General features: G+C 51.3%; 1 protein-coding gene across 4 annotated transcripts in view; it reads right to left on the bottom strand.

The window, feature by feature from the left end:
* Window positions 1-16549, bottom strand: part of Trappc10 (trafficking protein particle complex subunit 10) — a 76765-nt gene that overhangs the window by 16286 nt on the left and 43930 nt on the right. For all 4 annotated transcript variants that reach the window (XM_076867173.2, XM_076867175.2, XM_076867174.2 and 1 more), the window contains 7 exons: window positions 7630-7776; window positions 6960-7074; window positions 6474-6550; window positions 5382-5473; window positions 3643-3783; window positions 3266-3378; window positions 332-846 (listed from right to left, as the gene is read on the bottom strand). In XM_076867173.2, the coding sequence (XP_076723288.1) occupies window positions 332-846; window positions 3266-3378; window positions 3643-3783; window positions 5382-5473; window positions 6474-6550; window positions 6960-7074; window positions 7630-7776 (1200 nt within the window). The remainder of the gene's footprint in view (window positions 1-331; window positions 847-3265; window positions 3379-3642; window positions 3784-5381; window positions 5474-6473; window positions 6551-6959; window positions 7075-7629; window positions 7777-16549) is intronic.

Here is a 16549-nt window from a genome sequence, read left to right on the forward strand (position 1 = left end):
CAGCCAGAGGCAACTGCTTTCACACTGAGTGGCCACAAAAGAAAAACAGTTTGATGTGAGCATGCCATCTCCTTCAAAATCTTCTGACAACAAACAAGCATTTTAATACTCAGGGAAATAGCTAAACTCCCAAATAGCTACACAAAGAACTTCACTCAGAATTTATCCACAGCTGAAAAGCTGTATATATACAGAAGATTTTTTAAACACCAGTGTATCTTTCCTTAGGGACAAGACTAAACAGGCGAGCCAGGCAGGGGGCTCCCCTGATTCTCACACTTGACCATCCCCCTCCACCACCCCCACATCCACTCCCCAGTCAAGCACGTACCTGGGTCCTGAAGGCTACCCTGTTGTCCCCAGGCTGCAGAGTCACACTGCTGCACCGTAGCACGTGGGCCCCGTCCTCCAGGGCCACCCCCGAGGGTGTTTCTAGAGAAGAGCCGCCTTCCTGCTTCCTCAGGAGCATGTGGACATTTCTGCAAATAATCCCTGTTGTGTTCAAGGAATTATCAGAAGGGCTTCGCTCGAACATCTCCGATAGCTCCAGCGCAGGTGAGCTGTTCTGGGACACAGGGAACAGTGAAGTCTCGGCTGGAAAGTTAATAATCCCGTTGGACGTCTTGTGCTTGGTCAGCCACTCAGCAGTCTTCCGGTAACTGTTTTTCTCTATGTTGAAGTGGACATTGACAGCAATCTGGTCCATGTGGACGGGGACAGGCATCTGGCTGTACAGGGTTATCTCTACAGAGAGAGCGCCACCGGCGTGGACCACGGCATTGGAAGGGTCGAAGTGGAGATCCCTCAGTTGTGCAAAGGAGTGCATGGGCAGCAGGATCCTGTGACCTGTGAGCACACACCACCGCTGCCCCTGAGCCCAAGGCACGCTTCCTCTGGCACCAGGAAGCAGGGCCTGGGCACGGCCGGGGCGGAAGCACTGGCTCAGCAGGAGAAGCGGCAGTGACCTTCGGGGAGAGCAGGGAAACCATCTCCTGCCATCTTAACCCCTCAGAAGCACTTTGTCAAAAGCAGAACATGAACCGATGCCCAGATACTTCTGGGAAATTATAAAATCAACCAAAATTCGGGTTTACAAATGTGCTCCAGCAAACTTGAGAGAAATAGGTCAACTAACTTCTCAGTTTCAAAACAAACTCTGTCAACAGTCTAATCCCTAGAGTTGTTTTCAGGGGATCCCAACTCCTTCTCTTGATTCAAGGTATTCTCAGGCCCCTGTACACCTGCAAGTGAGCACCAGTGTTTGCGGCCTCTGACCAGAACCGCAGCCAAGGGTGGCTGCAGTCACCCTGCTGGACGAGAACCTGCCATTCCGGCCTTGCAGCCTCCTTTCTACAAGCACCCTGGTGGGGAAGGCTGAAGAGACCACCACTCATCAGCCTCAGGACAGGGCTGGGTGCTGTCCAGTGGCCTGGACTATGTGAGGCTCTGGCTTCCATCCCCAGCTCAAAAAAAAAAAAAAAAAAAAAAAAAATTTTGATTACCTAAAGGAGCCCTGCTGAGACAGGTGGCATAAGAGCACGTGGTAAGTACCGATGGGACGCCCTTCACACAGGGTGCCAAGTGCCAACATCACCTCCCACACCACAGCAGACGTGGGCACCACACTACAACCTGGTCAGGCACACTAAATAAGGCTACACAGCCAAACCATTGTCCTGTCGCTCCTGAAGCCCATCCAGATGGCCCTCTTGAGGAAACCCATCCTAGCTGTCAAGGATCATGCAAACCTGGAGCCAAAGCCTTTGGAAAACTCAGCTTTCACGTGGTGAGTACCATGAACGGAGCTGTGCCCTGAGACGTATGTGGTGAAGCCCTGACGCCCTGCATGTGGAATCTGGAGATGGCCCTGTCAGGTTAAAGATCAGGCTGGCTCAGATCAGGAGGGTGGGACCTTTTGATGGCAAGGTGCCCTCTGAGACAGCAAGGGACACCAGAGAGCTGCTCTCTCCTCCTCCTCCAATGAGGACACAGCGAGAAGGCAGTCGTCCACAAGTCAGGAAGAGGCCTCACCAGAACCTGGCCCTGCCGCACTGACCTCAGACTTCCGCCTCCAGAACACGGAGAAAACAAATGCTCGTGGGTACGACTCCATCTATACTATCTTGTTACAGCAGCCTGAGCTGAGCGTAGAGTGCCCAATTTAAAAGGTGCTCCTCTTGGTAAGCTCAACATAAGGAGTTCAACGTTATGATAAATTTAATCTTGCCACACAGCATCATCATAAAGTGTACTTGCCAGAACATTTAACCTGGGTTCAATTCCTGGTACCAAAAAAAAGTCAACCTGCATTCAAGCATTGCAGTCTCACTTCCATTTAGGGGTAACCTTGATGAAACACTGAGACAATTCCAGAAGGTGGGCCAGTCTAGGGAACAACTGGATCAGAGCATGGAACACTAACAAGAGACAAAGCAGGGTCACATGGGCTTGAAAACACCGAATCAAGCCAGGTACAGAGGCCAGGATTCTGTGTGGAGCACCCAAGATCGGTCTCGTGAGACAGGAAGCAGACTGATGGCTGGCAGGGACTGGGAGAGCAGCAGAGGGACCTTCTGGGACAAGGACAGTGTTCTGCAGTGGCCTGCAGTGGTGACTGCACACAGCTGTGAACAGACTCAGCTGCTGAGTAGGGCACTTGCAGCGGGAGGGCCACAGGCACATGCACTCTACCCCCACAAGCAGAAGCCAGTGTTTGGACAAAGAAAGAGACGGGAGCAACCGAGACTCACAACCAGATGCAGCACGTGATTCCTCACTGATCCTGCTAATAACTCATGACAACGAGAGAAACCTGAACACAGACCTTAGCAGAACCCCTTGGGTGTGGGTAGAGACCATCCATCTAAACTGCTCTCAGACTGAAGCATTACACCATGACCTGGAGTTTCTGTGAAGTTCAGCAAAAGTGAAAAAGGCAAAGAAAGACATAGACATGCGCTTGCTATACACCAAAACGTTGACTGCTGACTCTGGGAGGTCAGTGTAGCTTGTGTTATTCTTCTTACTTTCCTCTAGTATTTGAAAATATCCATAATAAAGTTTAAAATGTTAGTCTGGGGCTGGGGATGTGGCTCAAGTGGTAACGCGCTCGCCTGACATGCGCAGGGTGCTGGGTTCGATCCTCAGCACCACATAAAATAAAATAAAGATGTTGTGTCCACCAAAAACTGAAAAATAAATATTAAAAAACTTCTCTCTCTCTCTCCTCTCTTAAAAAAAAAAAAAAAAAAAAGGTTAGTCTTACCCGGGCTGTCCACCTGTTGCTGGGCAAAGCTGAGTATCTCTTGGCAGAAGTGTGCCCGCTCCTCCTGGGTGAGGTGACAGTCGCTGGCCAGAAGGCTGCTCGTCTGCAGGTAGCTGAAGCAGAGAGTTAAGGGGCCAGAGGACCTCACACAGGGAATGCTGCAGGCAAAAGGGCTTCCAAAGTCCTCTTTGGCCTTCCAAGTATGGCCCAAAGGGCATCCTTCATTTTTTTAATTGTGATTGTTGTGTTTTTAATTATCAGAAACCTGAAGTTAGAGTTTAAAAACCAGGGGCCAGGCATTCAGTTCACACTAGGACGCTTGTAAACAACCTTCCTCTAAGAACAGAAAGCAACAGTCCTAGTCCAGAAAAGGATACTTTTCGATTTGCCCAAGGTGCTTCTGGCACTCGGCCAGCTGCTTCCTGGTGTGAGTGACGGGCAGGGCCCAGCCCTCGGCCAGGTAGGTTTTCAGAGCCCCCTGCAGGTGAGCTTCAGCCTTCTGTGCAGACCTTTTCCTCCTGGCAAAGTCAACAACCACAGCTCTTGTGAGAAGGGGATATGCCCTTTCTGGGGGCACCTGCTGCCCCTCACACCCTGTAGAACACAGCACCACCTCTGCTTAGTCCTGGCTGCTACCCGTCACAGGAGAGCGCTCTAGCCCAAGATCCACCCGGGGCTGCCAGGCGAGGGCTGAGGAGTGGCTGGCAGTAACAGGACCACCTCGCTGCTGCCAGCGCCAGGCATCGTTCACCAACTTGGGTGAGAGGTGAGAGCAGAAGGGACTGCCAGGGCTGCCCAGCAGTCATGCCACCCCAGACACATGCAAACAGAGCCCTGAGGCCCAGTCAGGAGAGCTCGGGCAGAGAGTCACAGAGAGCCAGGAGGGATTCAATCAGCAACACGTGTCATTAGGAGGAACCTGCCCAGTCCCAGGGAAACTGAAGAGGCTCAGAGTAAAACCCAGAACAGTTCAAGGTACAAACCACTAGGGTCTGCCCAGTTCAGAAAAAAGCTGGACCCCCTCCTTCCCCACAGGGCTGAGCTAGGGGAAGGCCAGCACTGCCAAGCAGGCTCCAGGGCACCAGGGGACATTCCCAAGTCCGTCAATCTACTCTGGAAGTGGGAAGAGTTCACCTTTCCTAATTACACACTTAGGGTTAGGGTTAGGGTTAGGCATGGTCTTCCTGCTCAGGTAACAGGCGCACCAGAGGGGATTCAGGAGAGCCTAGTGCTAGCCTTGGCTCTGCCATCGATGTTCCGGAAAACAGGAGGTGCACTCGGACCACCCACCTGTGAGCCCCTTCCCAGCCGCTCACATCAGCTCACACACTCTCCTCTCTTGCTTCAGCTGCTGAACTTACTATAAGCACAGATTTCAAGACCTCATTTCAAACGTATCTTTTTTTGAGAGAACGTTAACGAATAAATGGCCTTTATGTCTTTTCCTTATACTCTATATCTCTTTCCAACTGAAACAGCAATTGCACGGCCAGCCAGGCTTTCTTCTCTTCAACAGGCTGGTTTTATCAAACACACTAGAAATAGATTAAATTCGTGGTCTTTTCTTTGCACTCAAACTGCAGCTGGAACAGGAACAGAAATTCGTGTGCTATCTGAACACACTTAGCAGTCACCTTGGATTGCCCTCCCGCACACGCCCAACACACGCAGCTGCTCCATTCCCATCCTTCTGAGACGCGAGGGAGGCACTAGCGGACACTATAGAACAACACTTCAGTCCACGTTCCATTCCCTCAGGGAGAAGATTCCCAAATACCCCATACAGATCTTCAAAGTTACTTATAATATTGTGTGTGTGTGTGTGTGTGTGTGTGTGTGAGAGAGAGAGAGAGAGAGAGAGAGACAGAGAGAGAGAGAGAGAGAGAGAGAGAGAGAGAGAGATTAAATAAAAGAACTTCAAAGACCAATAAGTTATTAGGAATAACAAGCTAAAAGCCTCTCATTCACTTTTCAGAAAAAATTAAAAACCAAAATGGCGGTAGCTGAAGAACAGATTCTACATTTAGGTACTCTTGACATTAACTCCACACCCAAATCTTCTTTCACTATATATGTGAAATGTTTAAAATTCAGAGAAAAGTTCAAGAGCGATTACATGTAGAATTCTGCTACATCTTTCCCAACGAGTTTGGCAGATCGAGTCCTCCCGATGCTCGTGTACATTTCAATGGTAGCATGGGACAGATCCTGTGGAAAAGGAAAAGGAAAAGCAGAATTACATGCTTGAATTTGGTTTTCTTTTGTTTTTTAGAACTGAGAATTGAACCTAGGGGAGCGCTTAACCACTGAGACACATCTCCAGCCCTTTTTTAACATTTAGAGACAAGGTCTCACTGAGTTGCTAAGTGCTTTGCTAAGTTACTGAGGCTAGCTTTGAACTCACGATCCTCCTGCTTCAGCCTCCCAAGCCACTGGGATTACAGGAGGGTGCTACCATGCCCAGCAAACGTTCTTGAATTTTTATTGCTAGACAAATCCTATGTGTATTTATCCAAAGCTATAGCAAAAGACATTGTTATTAATAGTAACATCATTTTTTACTTGGCATTTATTTTTGTGTTGTTTTTCCTGTAACGTGTAACCAGTATAGTCAATAACGTGCATGGGTCCATACATATACATAAATAATGAAGGACGATAATAAATGCCCATGAATTTGTTCATCACAAGAGTAACTTTTCAAAGTCCTTTTGTCTGAGGATGCTCTTTCTCTTCTTTTTTTTTTTTTACAATTCCTAGAGCAGGCCCTTAAACAACATTTCTGAGGGTTCCCACCCATCTGTATCCCAGGGGACACGCTCAGAACCTGAATTACCCACAACCCAGGAACCAAGTGGATCTCCCATGCCGCTATCCATGCTGCTTTCTGAAGTCTGCTAATCAAATCTTGTAAAATCAAGCATAATAGCTCTACCCAACAAATGGTTCCCTTCATAATTTCTACTTATTAAAGGGGCAAACCCATTTTGAACAAAATTGTAAGTATTCAAAGATGCATCCATGCCTAATTATGGCACTGAGGTATTAATAAACATTTGATGAACAATCATTCCATGTTTTGTCCACAGTTCCCAAGGATGTCAAAGAAATAACCCAAGCACATCCCAACTCCAAAGGTCAGGCTAAAGGGCAAGTCTCCTACAGGCGGAGCCGCCCCACGGGCTCAGGGAGCACTGTCAGTACTCACCAAGTAGTGCTTTTCAAAAGCTTCCACCGAGGACAGGGCTTCTCTGAGCTTCTTATAAGGGCTCTGAGCTGTGTTGGCTTAAACCAAGAGAGACAAGATCCTTACTCATCTGCATTCACATTTCCCTTCCAACAGGGCAGAGCTGCATCTGACTCGGTGGCATTACGGACGCAGCCAGGCCCACCAGAACTGTACTGTCAAGGCCAGCATCCCTCTGCCTCTGCCCTCCGCCCCCCTGAGCTCTTTCCAGCTAGCACACTCGTGAAGTAATCTAACCCCTTCATAACCTCTCGCTGACCTCTGAGGCCAGACTTTTCAGAAACATGCATTACAAACACTCCAATGGATTAAATTATTAAAATGATCTGAGACGGCCTCCAATCCAAACAGTGTAATATTGATACTATTCATTTTTTCTGAATTCCACTAGTAGGAGTGCTCTCAGTTCAGCAGGTGTTCCTTACCGTACTTCAGCAACAGTAGTACCTGTTTCAGGTCGCTCAGCTCCCAAACCTGCCAAGAGATCGACTGTCCTATTGAGATCTTCTGAATTAGGTCCTTTCTCTGACACGAGTCCACAGAGGTAGCCCAAGGCTTTTAGCTGTTGAGATAAATCCACAATTTCAACTGATTTCTCTTAAGAGTCAGTAGAAAATTCATGAATTCAAAGATAAGAGATTGAAATTCAGCTTTCTTATCCAAATGACTCAAATCTGGATACAGAACATACCATTAGGATCATCTCAGACCCAGACACTCCCTAAGGTGGTCCCTGGCACAGCTCTGAGCCAGCTAGCCTCTGGTTCCACCCTCCATCCCCTGTACCAGCGGAACTCCCAGTCGGCTGCTCCCCTGCTCCCCAGCAGCCCACCTGAGTGCCCTCTTCTGCCTTTCCACACCAGGTGGTGAGCTCCGCCCTTCTATCCACCCCTTCCTCACCTGCAGCCCCATCTCCAGCATAAGAACAGGAAGCACTTGCTATCTACTGGGTAAACTCACAGCAGTAGGGAGCCCTGACCCCAGAGCCATCCAGGCACTGCAGGCTACAAGAGCACCTGTCGCAATCTCAACAAGCAAGACTGCTCCAGACAGCTCAGGGCACTTGCCACACAACACCATGTGGACGTCGGGAGCACTCCGCACCCAGAAACAGTACCTTTTCTGTGGCATAGCTCCACAATCCCACCGTGTGGGCAATGTTGGAGTCTATCTGTGCCCGGTCGCAGCAACCTTCTATCCTCTGCAACACCTCCAGACAGCTCAGAAACACCCAGCAGTCCAGAGCGCCAGGTGGCACGGAAACCTGCAAGGACACAAGTGCAGGCAGGTGAGGGTGCTGGGGAGAGCAGAGACCCACATAGGCCACCTGGGTGTTCAAGACTTCCAGCCCGGTAGCACCCACCCAAACTCAGGGCTGCAGCCTGCAAAGCTGCAGGGAAGAAGTGCCACTGCAGGGTCACACAGGGAGAAAGGACGGAACTTTCCAAAGACGACTGTGTTTGTTATTTGATGTTATTGAGTGACTCAGCTGGGACATGACTTTCAGTTATACAATTAAAAAACTTAAACAAGCTGGGAGTGATGGTCACACCTATAATCCCAGAAACTCCAGGGGCAGAGGCAGGAGGATCATTAAGTACGAGGCCAGCATAAGCAACTTAGTGAGGCCTTCTCACAAAGTACCAAATAGAAAGGGCTGAGGGAGCAGCTCAGTGGTAGAGCACTCTTGGATTCAATCCCCATACTGGAAAAAAAAAAAAAAAAAATATATATATATATATATTTGAAACCATATTAAGAAAAGAAAGGCTTCCCAGAGGCCAGTTATGCTCACTTACACTCAGCATGGGACCTGGCAACTTCTCAGTTTGAAGGGAGGACTTCAGAAGACTGGTCACATTAAGACAGACTACACCCACAGCAGATATGCGATGGCTCCCAGGAATGACCCAGGGATGCTCAGCCATGATCAAGGCGTGTGGGGATGTGGGTACTAAGGAACTCCTGTCGCTTAGCTAGCTATGTACTAGAATGTTCCTGACAACTCTAATGCAACATCCAGGGTGTGCCTGGAAGACCGTCTGGGGGATATGGATGGGCACACAGACTGGCTGTCACTGGAGCTGCTGCAGCTGCTGACGGAAACCAGTAAGTTCCCTCGACTATCCTCTCTAATTCCGTGCTTATTCCCTTTCCACTTAAAAGACAAAAAAGTTCTATTATCAGAAATGCAAAAGCATCCACTGTACGTATGGTAGATGATTCTAAGACACTGCCCCCCATCCAGCCTCTCTGAAACAGGACTGGGTCTCCCCATCGACCTTCACTTACAATAACGGCAACGCTAGCTTTGGTCTTGGTGGCACTAACTTCATGGAGTACCTTAGTTCTGGTGAAATAGGCTACTGGGTAATACTCAAATGGGAACGTGAGTTCTACCAGGTTCCGCACCAGACCTAGGAAGAGCTACCTCAGGTGGAGGAAATGGTCACCGAAGGTGTCCTCGAGACACCTGGGAACAAACAACACAAGGACCGGGAATCAGCTGGAAAGAACCAAAGAGTGTCTTACAGACGCTGACCTGCCCAGCTCTGAAAGACGAGAAAAACCATTAAAATCCTTTCAAATAAAGCAGCATAGAAAAATATGCACCATCAGAAGCTCTGTTCACAAAGTTGTGAGACTCTCTCAGCAGACAGCAGGCCATGCCAAGGGTATGGCCCCAAACAGCAAGACCTACACCCATCAAACCAGGGCGGAGCAGGGCCCCTTCACTCATGGGACATTGCCACCCTGTTCCTGACCCCCTGAGGCCTTCTGTAAACAAGCCAACTTACCTGGGCATGCACTGGGCACAAAAGGACCTCCTGAGAGAATGACGGGCTTCTACAGAGGACGCTACACGACACTTTGTGTGGAGTCTCTACACAGACAAATCCAACGAGGGAAACACAGCACTGGAGCCAGAGAAGAGGCACTGGGGCCGCGGCGCACATCAGTCCGAGCACACAGGGGCACGCTGCATCAGCACCTCTGGCCACAGCTGCTCTCCAAACTCAAGGTCAGGGCAAGAGCAATGGAGAACCAAAGCAACACAAGGGACAACAGACGCCCAGAAACGACCCAGAGGCCGCACCAAGGTGGGAGAGGGCACCGTGAGCAGACAGATATTTCCTTGGTGTATGTTTCTGCAAAGAGCAAGCCCTGCTTTGGCAAGCCTCAACGACAGAGTCTAGAAGCCACTGACAGAGCAGCAGCTGCCTTCCTAGGGGCAAAAACGATAACCCTGGGGCGGCCACGGGCAGTGAGACCCACACCCACCGAGGCACAGGGAGCACACAGGGTTCGTTTCACCAGCTCAAAGCTGGAGCCTCCCACAGCCCTGCCGCTTGGGGCCCAGCACCCATTGTAAACAGGTTTTACTGAAAAAAAGCAAAGAGATACGCATGCTCATTTGCCAGCCAGGTGGTGTCTTCAACTCTTGGCACTTCCTTTTGCCTCTCAAGCTACTGAAGCTCTAAGGGTAGCTGTGAGTGCCCCCCAGGGCTCCAGCAAGATCCCAGCTAAGCACCCCAAAAAGGGGAAGGCATCCTTTTTCTCCTCCACACATTCCAAAGGCCTGACGGAAATGGCTGTATAGCATATCTCTCCTAAGACTTTCGGGAACTTTAATGAAACATATTATTAAAAATACAGTTGTAGTGATATTCCCTCATTGCTTTTAAAAAATAAATTTCAAAGCACATACACTGAGATATGTAAAGAGCACAAATTCTAAATCTAGACCTCAATGAATCTTTCCATATGTAAGCACCACCCAAGGAATAAAAGCCTTCTGTCTTACTAGAAGGTTCTCTCGACTCCTTGCCCCAGTTAGTATCTACTCCAAGAGGTAACTAGTTCTGGCTTCTGGCTTGTCTTTGAACTTCAGATGCATGGGGTCAGACACTCTATCCTCCCTAGCATGCATGGCTCCTTCTTCAGCATCATGTCCTCAGGACCCTGTCGGTGACTTCTTCTCATGCTGAGCCTGATAGTCTATAAATTCATCACTGCTAAGTAGGGGGTGCTTCCTGTCCACTCTGGGTAATGCCGTTTGCAAGGCCACCTCACCTCCTGGGGGAGCCTTCACACACTCAGAAGCTGTACCTGTGCTCCGTCCACTAGAATGGTCCTGAGGCTCAGGCTCCTCCCCGCCATGCCCTTGCTGTGTGTACACTGAGAGGAGCGAGCTGGCGGCACAGGAGGCTCGCTGGCTCCTCCAACAGTGTCCCACACAGCCAGGGTGGTGCTGGGAGCTGCCCCCAAAGTAGGGCCTCCCAGCAGCCACCTGTAGGCACACATGACCTCTAGCTAAGCATCAAAGCCACCGTGCCCAGGAACACATCTGCACACTGCAGAGCCGTGAGATGAACCAACACTGATTCCCTCACCGACGTACAAACTTCCAAGTGAGTCCTTTTGCTCGTCTTATGGCCAGACACGTTTTTCTTGGGGATATACCCGGGGATAGAATGATTGGGTCAAAGGACAGGCTATCTGAAGCATCAGTCAACGCTGGCAGAGAGTTTTCCAATGTAGTGGTAACACACCAACACACACAGCATCTAGCTCATGGGAGTTCTAGTTTTTCTATGTCTTTACCAACATGTAGAACTTCAATCTTTTCTTAAATCTCATTTAATCCAGAATGGTGGGACTTGAGAATAGAAAAGGTCCCACAAACTTTGGGGAAAAAAAAGATCCCACAGCCACAGTTTTAAATCTGTCCAAATGAGCATCTGCCCCCTCCCCTGCAAGGTGGCTGGTATGGGAGGGTGTCAGTGACAAACATGCACAGAGGCGACAGGACTCAGTCTTGGCCTGCATCCCTCGGTGCACCTGGAACTCCATGCCACCCTGACACAGGACTCTGCTCTGCTCTAAAAGGTGGGCACCTAAGTAGCCCAACTGCAGCTCTGGGGCTCACCTAGGAGCCAGTGGTGGCCTCATCTGTTCCCACTGGCAGGACGCTGGGCAGCCCCACAGACTCCCGGGACACTTCACTCTTTGTCTTGTGTGAACAACACACTTCTAAAATGAATTTCTTAATATATATATTCTGTAATTTTTGTTAAAGTCCCTCCTTGTCTCCTGATTCCTGAAAAATAAGTAATGCAAAGAGCCACTGTCATATTTTCCAAGCATAAAATCAAAGCCACTCCTGTCTTCTTTTTTGTGAATACAGCCTAAAGAATATGATGCCCCCAGGGTGTCCACCCTGGATAGAGACTAGAGCAGCAGCCCTCAGGAGCTCCGAGCCTGTCACCCTCCCTCCGTAAGTCCTCAGCTCGTCAGAGTGGTCCTGTCCACAGCGGAGCTCGGCATGTCAAGAATCCAAAGGCATGGTTCTTACGAGTCACACATGGGGCCACTCATTCCCATGCTCTACTTGCTTCCTTCATGCTGCTCCTCTCTGCATGACCACCAGGACAACGTCGTCCCTCACACAGGGTGGGAGCTTGGGTTTTCCCCATGCCAGGCCGTGAGTCAGACCTACGTGTGTACCTGCCTGGTGGTGGTGGGCACGTGCCTGCCTTGCTGCATCACACCTTTCCACATGGGTGTGGCATTCACACCACAGTAAGTGCAAACCCTGCTCTTCTGTTGGCCACCACTGCTGAGCTGTCCGTTGGTCCTGGCGGTGAGCACGCATGCTCTTCACGTGCCCAGAAAGACTGAGTGTTGCTCACGCCTCCCGGCCAAGGCTGTCCAGTGCCTGGCAGCTGGTCTTTGCCCTGGGACCCACGGGAGCTCTTCCCACCCTACCCAAGGGAGCTCATCCTCTCCTGACGCACGAGCTGCCACTCTCCTGCACCACAGATGGCCTTCCACTGACCTCATGTGTGCTCCTGAGAAGCACCTGCCCACCTCACACACACTCTCCCACGCTACCTCCCAGAGCTGGCCTCTTCCTCTCATGTTGAGTCGCAGCTCCTCCTGGAACGCACTGTGTCCACGGCTGAACTACGGGCACCCTTTATCTGCGGATGCCCAGTGGGCTCAGCGCCACTCATTGGATTTCTCCAATCCATTCACTTAAAACCTACCCCGGCAGTCTTACCTCAGAACCTCGCCCGTGCCCCTGGACCCCGGCACAGGTTTGTACACTCTTCTGGCCTCCGGCTGCACCCTGCTCCTCCTGCTGGGGCCCCCAGCTGCTAAGGCTTCTGTGGCACGTGGCTTCAGCCTAAGGGGGCACCTCACTAGCTGTGGCGCACAACGCACCCCGTCGGCCTCCCCTGCCTCCCCTTGAGCCTCCTCTGCAAGCACACCTGCCCCGATGCACTGGCCATGCTGAGCTCTTTCACAGCTCTTCAGGGACACTGTCTGCTCTGCCTGAAATCCACTCTTACGAGCGGTCACCTGGGGAATGCCCTCTCACTCACTGAAGTACATGGGCCACAGGGGTAGTGTCATGGTTGGCTCTGGACTGTCCCCCACAGGTCCATGTGTGGAAGCCTTGGTCCCCAGGGCAGCAAGCCTGGAGGCTGGGGTCTGGGGAAGCGATGGACAACTGGGAGGTGGTGGGAACTGTAGGCAGGTGGGGTGCGGCTGACTGGAGGACACAGGTCAGTAGACTGTGCTCTTGGGACTGTATCTTGTCCCTGGTCCCTTCCTCTAGCTCCTCTTCCCAGGCGCCAGGAGGTGAGCAGCTCTCCTCCCCACGCCCTTAAACCGTGATGTCCTACCTCACCACAGGCCTGAGCAGTGGAGCTGGCCGACTGTGAACTGAACCATGAAACCATGAGCCAAAATAAATGGTTCCTTCTTTAAATTGTTCTTGTCAGTATTTAAAAGCTGATTCACACAGGTGGGTGTGTTCTCTGCTGAAAAGAGAGCCTACAACACTTGGCACAAAACACGCCCAGCATCGATCAGTTGGAGGAATGACTTCTAAAATGACTCTTCCAGAACCTTCCCCATCACCCAATATGTGCTGCGTGTAGCGCACCCTCCCCACTTCATGCCGGAACCACGTCGCTGCCCAGCATGCTGGGCTCTAGCAGCCCCAGTGGGCTGACCGTGGTTCTTGCAAGGGGTAGGGCTTCCTCTCCACTCGCTGCTCTGTCACCACAGTGCTTGGCAGGCAAGCAAACGTTGCCCGACTGTTCCCGAGGGTCCCCTCTCTCCCAGGGAAGAGACCACAGCCAGCCTCTCATCAGCTGCCACCCTCCAGTTCTGGTCCCCCTGGCTCCATGTCACAGCCCTAAAGTTGCACTTGTCCCACAGGACTAGTGTGTGCCACCACAGAGCCTCCAAGGGAGCTCCCCACTCAAGGGACTAGTGAGGTGTCCACTGTGCAACGCTCAGAGAACATTGCTGGTCATGTGTTGTGCCAAGTGTTGTAGGCTCTCTTTCCAGCAGAGAACACACCCACTGCTCTGCCTCTGCCAGGCGGAGCCCGCCGCCAGCTGGGACTGCACCCTCGCCTCTTTCCACACTTTGACCTGGGATCCCAGGCTGACCAGCTGATCACAATGATGTCTCATGCCACAGCCTGGCCACCACACCTGTGACTAGCCGGTTCCTCTGAGGTCACAGGGGGCCCTGTCCCATTTGGCCACACTGTTCCACAGCAGAACCTGAGCTGGCAAAGGTTAAACACCACAGAGAGAACACAGTTCAAAACAAGCAAACAAACGCTTGAGCCATCACCGTGACAGACACACAGTGGCCTTCTGGAAAACTCCTTCCTGTAGCCCTCCATGCCCCTTTGGTTAAAAAAAAAAAAAGACACACGTGTCATACTGTTCCTGTGCCAAAGGCACTGCTGGTGTGGCTGAGAATGAGGAGGGCCTTCTAAAGGCCACTGGCCATGTGTTTCCCTGGCCTCACAAGTCCACCTGTACCAATGTCTTCCAAAAATGTGTATATAGGACACACACTGTAACTCGAGGCTTCCGGACAACGCAGCTCTTCCACGAGCAAACAGGAGCCCAGGACTACAGCTCAGCAAGCACAAGAAGGCCCAGACCAGAAAGGGACCCACGAGGAAAGACCCCTCACAGGTGCTTTTGTATGCTGTCACACAGGGAATATATTCGCTTTTGATAAACGGAGGGAAATAAGACACAGCTGGAGGGAAAAAAAGAGTAGGGGGAGGCCCTGTGTAGACACACGACTCTTGTGGGACAGGTGCAACTTCAGGGCCACCCCAGCGTGTTGCACAAGGTGGCACCATCTCCCATTTTACACATTTCCATCAGGTCACTGGCCCAAGGCTAGGAAGTGGCTCCCCCAGGTGGGCACCCCCAAGTGGAGGACCACTGTGGTACTGCCACAGCGGCAGGCTGATGCCTGACATCCGCTCTGCTGCCTCCCATTCTCTGAGAGCCACTTTACATCAACAGGCTGACTAAACAGGAGGCTTTTGGGACATGGTGCACAAGCCACAGAAGTGCACACAGAGTACCTCCTGCTGCGGTGACCTCATAAGTAAGGAGCTTGGTGATGGAGGACTGGGTCACAGCCCAGCCGCAGGAAAACACAACAGTTGCCAAACACCTTCATGCAGGCTCTGTGTCCCTGTGTGCTGACAAACACAAGCCTGAGGAGCCACACGCATGCCAGCGTTGCTGCTGAACAAGCCCCGCCTCTCGTCTCCCCGGCTCAGCTCGCCAGGCCCTGCATGTCAGAACTCAAGGCTCCACACCAGCTTTGTGTTTTGTTTTGGTACCTGGAATTAAACTCAGGGGCGCTCAACCACTGAGCCCCATCCCCAGCCCTATTTTATATTTTATTTAGAGACAGGGTCTCACTGAGTTGCTTAGCACCTCACTTTTGCTGAGGCTGGCTTTGAACTTCTGATCCTCCTGCCTCAGCCTCCCGAGCCGCTGGGATTACAGGTGTGCACCACCGCCCAGCTCCACACCAGCTTTTTGACCATGGACATGAACACAAGAAACAACCCACAAGAAAGCTAACCCAAAATGGTAAACAGCTTTGTTTTTGAGAGTAGAGGCAACTGTCTAAAAAAATTAAATAAGTTTGTGTCTTCTGAATCTTAAATCTTTCTGCAAAAATTTAAAAGAAATTATAATAAGTCTTTCAAGTTACTTACCAACTGCCAAACTTACTTAAGATATAATAGCCTCCTCCCTGCTAAACAAACACAACCTCACAGAAAGACCCCACCTCAGGCGTGAAGGGTGGAGATGACCTGGTGACAGGCCCTGCATGCCAGCCAGCACCAGCAGGCTCACTGAGACCCCCGAAAAAGGCTCCAAAGTGCTCACCTTGGGCCTCACACAATGCAGGGCTGGGCGCTAGGCCTGACACCATACCACCCTTCCCATGCCCCACCTCACTCAGTCCTCACCACCCAAAGGACAGCTGGTCTTCACCTCCACCTCAAGGGTGAGAAGAATGATACTTGGGGGAAAGGTAAGGGAGCCCTGGTTCCCAGCAGAGGCAATAAGTCTGCACCCAGCCCACCCAGGTCTCCTTGCTCAACGGTCATGTGAGAACCTAATTCTCACACAACTGTCAATGGGGCCAGACGACCAGTACACAGTAGAGCCACTCCTGACCTGCAGGGGTCACCACAAACAGTGCCCACCTCAGTGCTGAGAAACGGGCAGATGGTACCAAGGGGACTGTGGGTACCTCAGCAGTAGGGGCAAGTGAGTGGGTCAAGGAAGGTACCAGGAGTACCCATCCATGTGCTGGGGAGAAGCAGGAACCAGAAGTAGGTCACTGGGAGGGAAAAACTGCCAAAGGGGACGAGGGACAGGGTGGCACACCCTTGTCTGGACCCAGCATGCAGCTTGGTCTGATCCTCCTAAAGGGGACACCTCACAGCTAGAAAAGTGCCACCAAGTGCCATAAACATGACTCAGAGAAGGGAAAGTCAAGACGACAATGACAATTCACTTCACAGGGACAGGCGGTGGGAGACCCACAGTGGACAAGAAGCACCTGAAACAGTACACGGCAGTCAAAGGCCCAGTGCACTCCCCCACCAGCAGAGGAGGCCGGGGGGGCCACTCCCCCCCAGCAGAGGAGACGGGGGACCACTCCCCCACCAGCAGAGG

The sequence above is a fragment of the Callospermophilus lateralis genome, chromosome 10 (assembly GCF_048772815.1).
Source record: "Callospermophilus lateralis isolate mCalLat2 chromosome 10, mCalLat2.hap1, whole genome shotgun sequence".
In the NCBI taxonomy this organism is placed as follows: Eukaryota; Metazoa; Chordata; class Mammalia; order Rodentia; family Sciuridae; genus Callospermophilus; species Callospermophilus lateralis.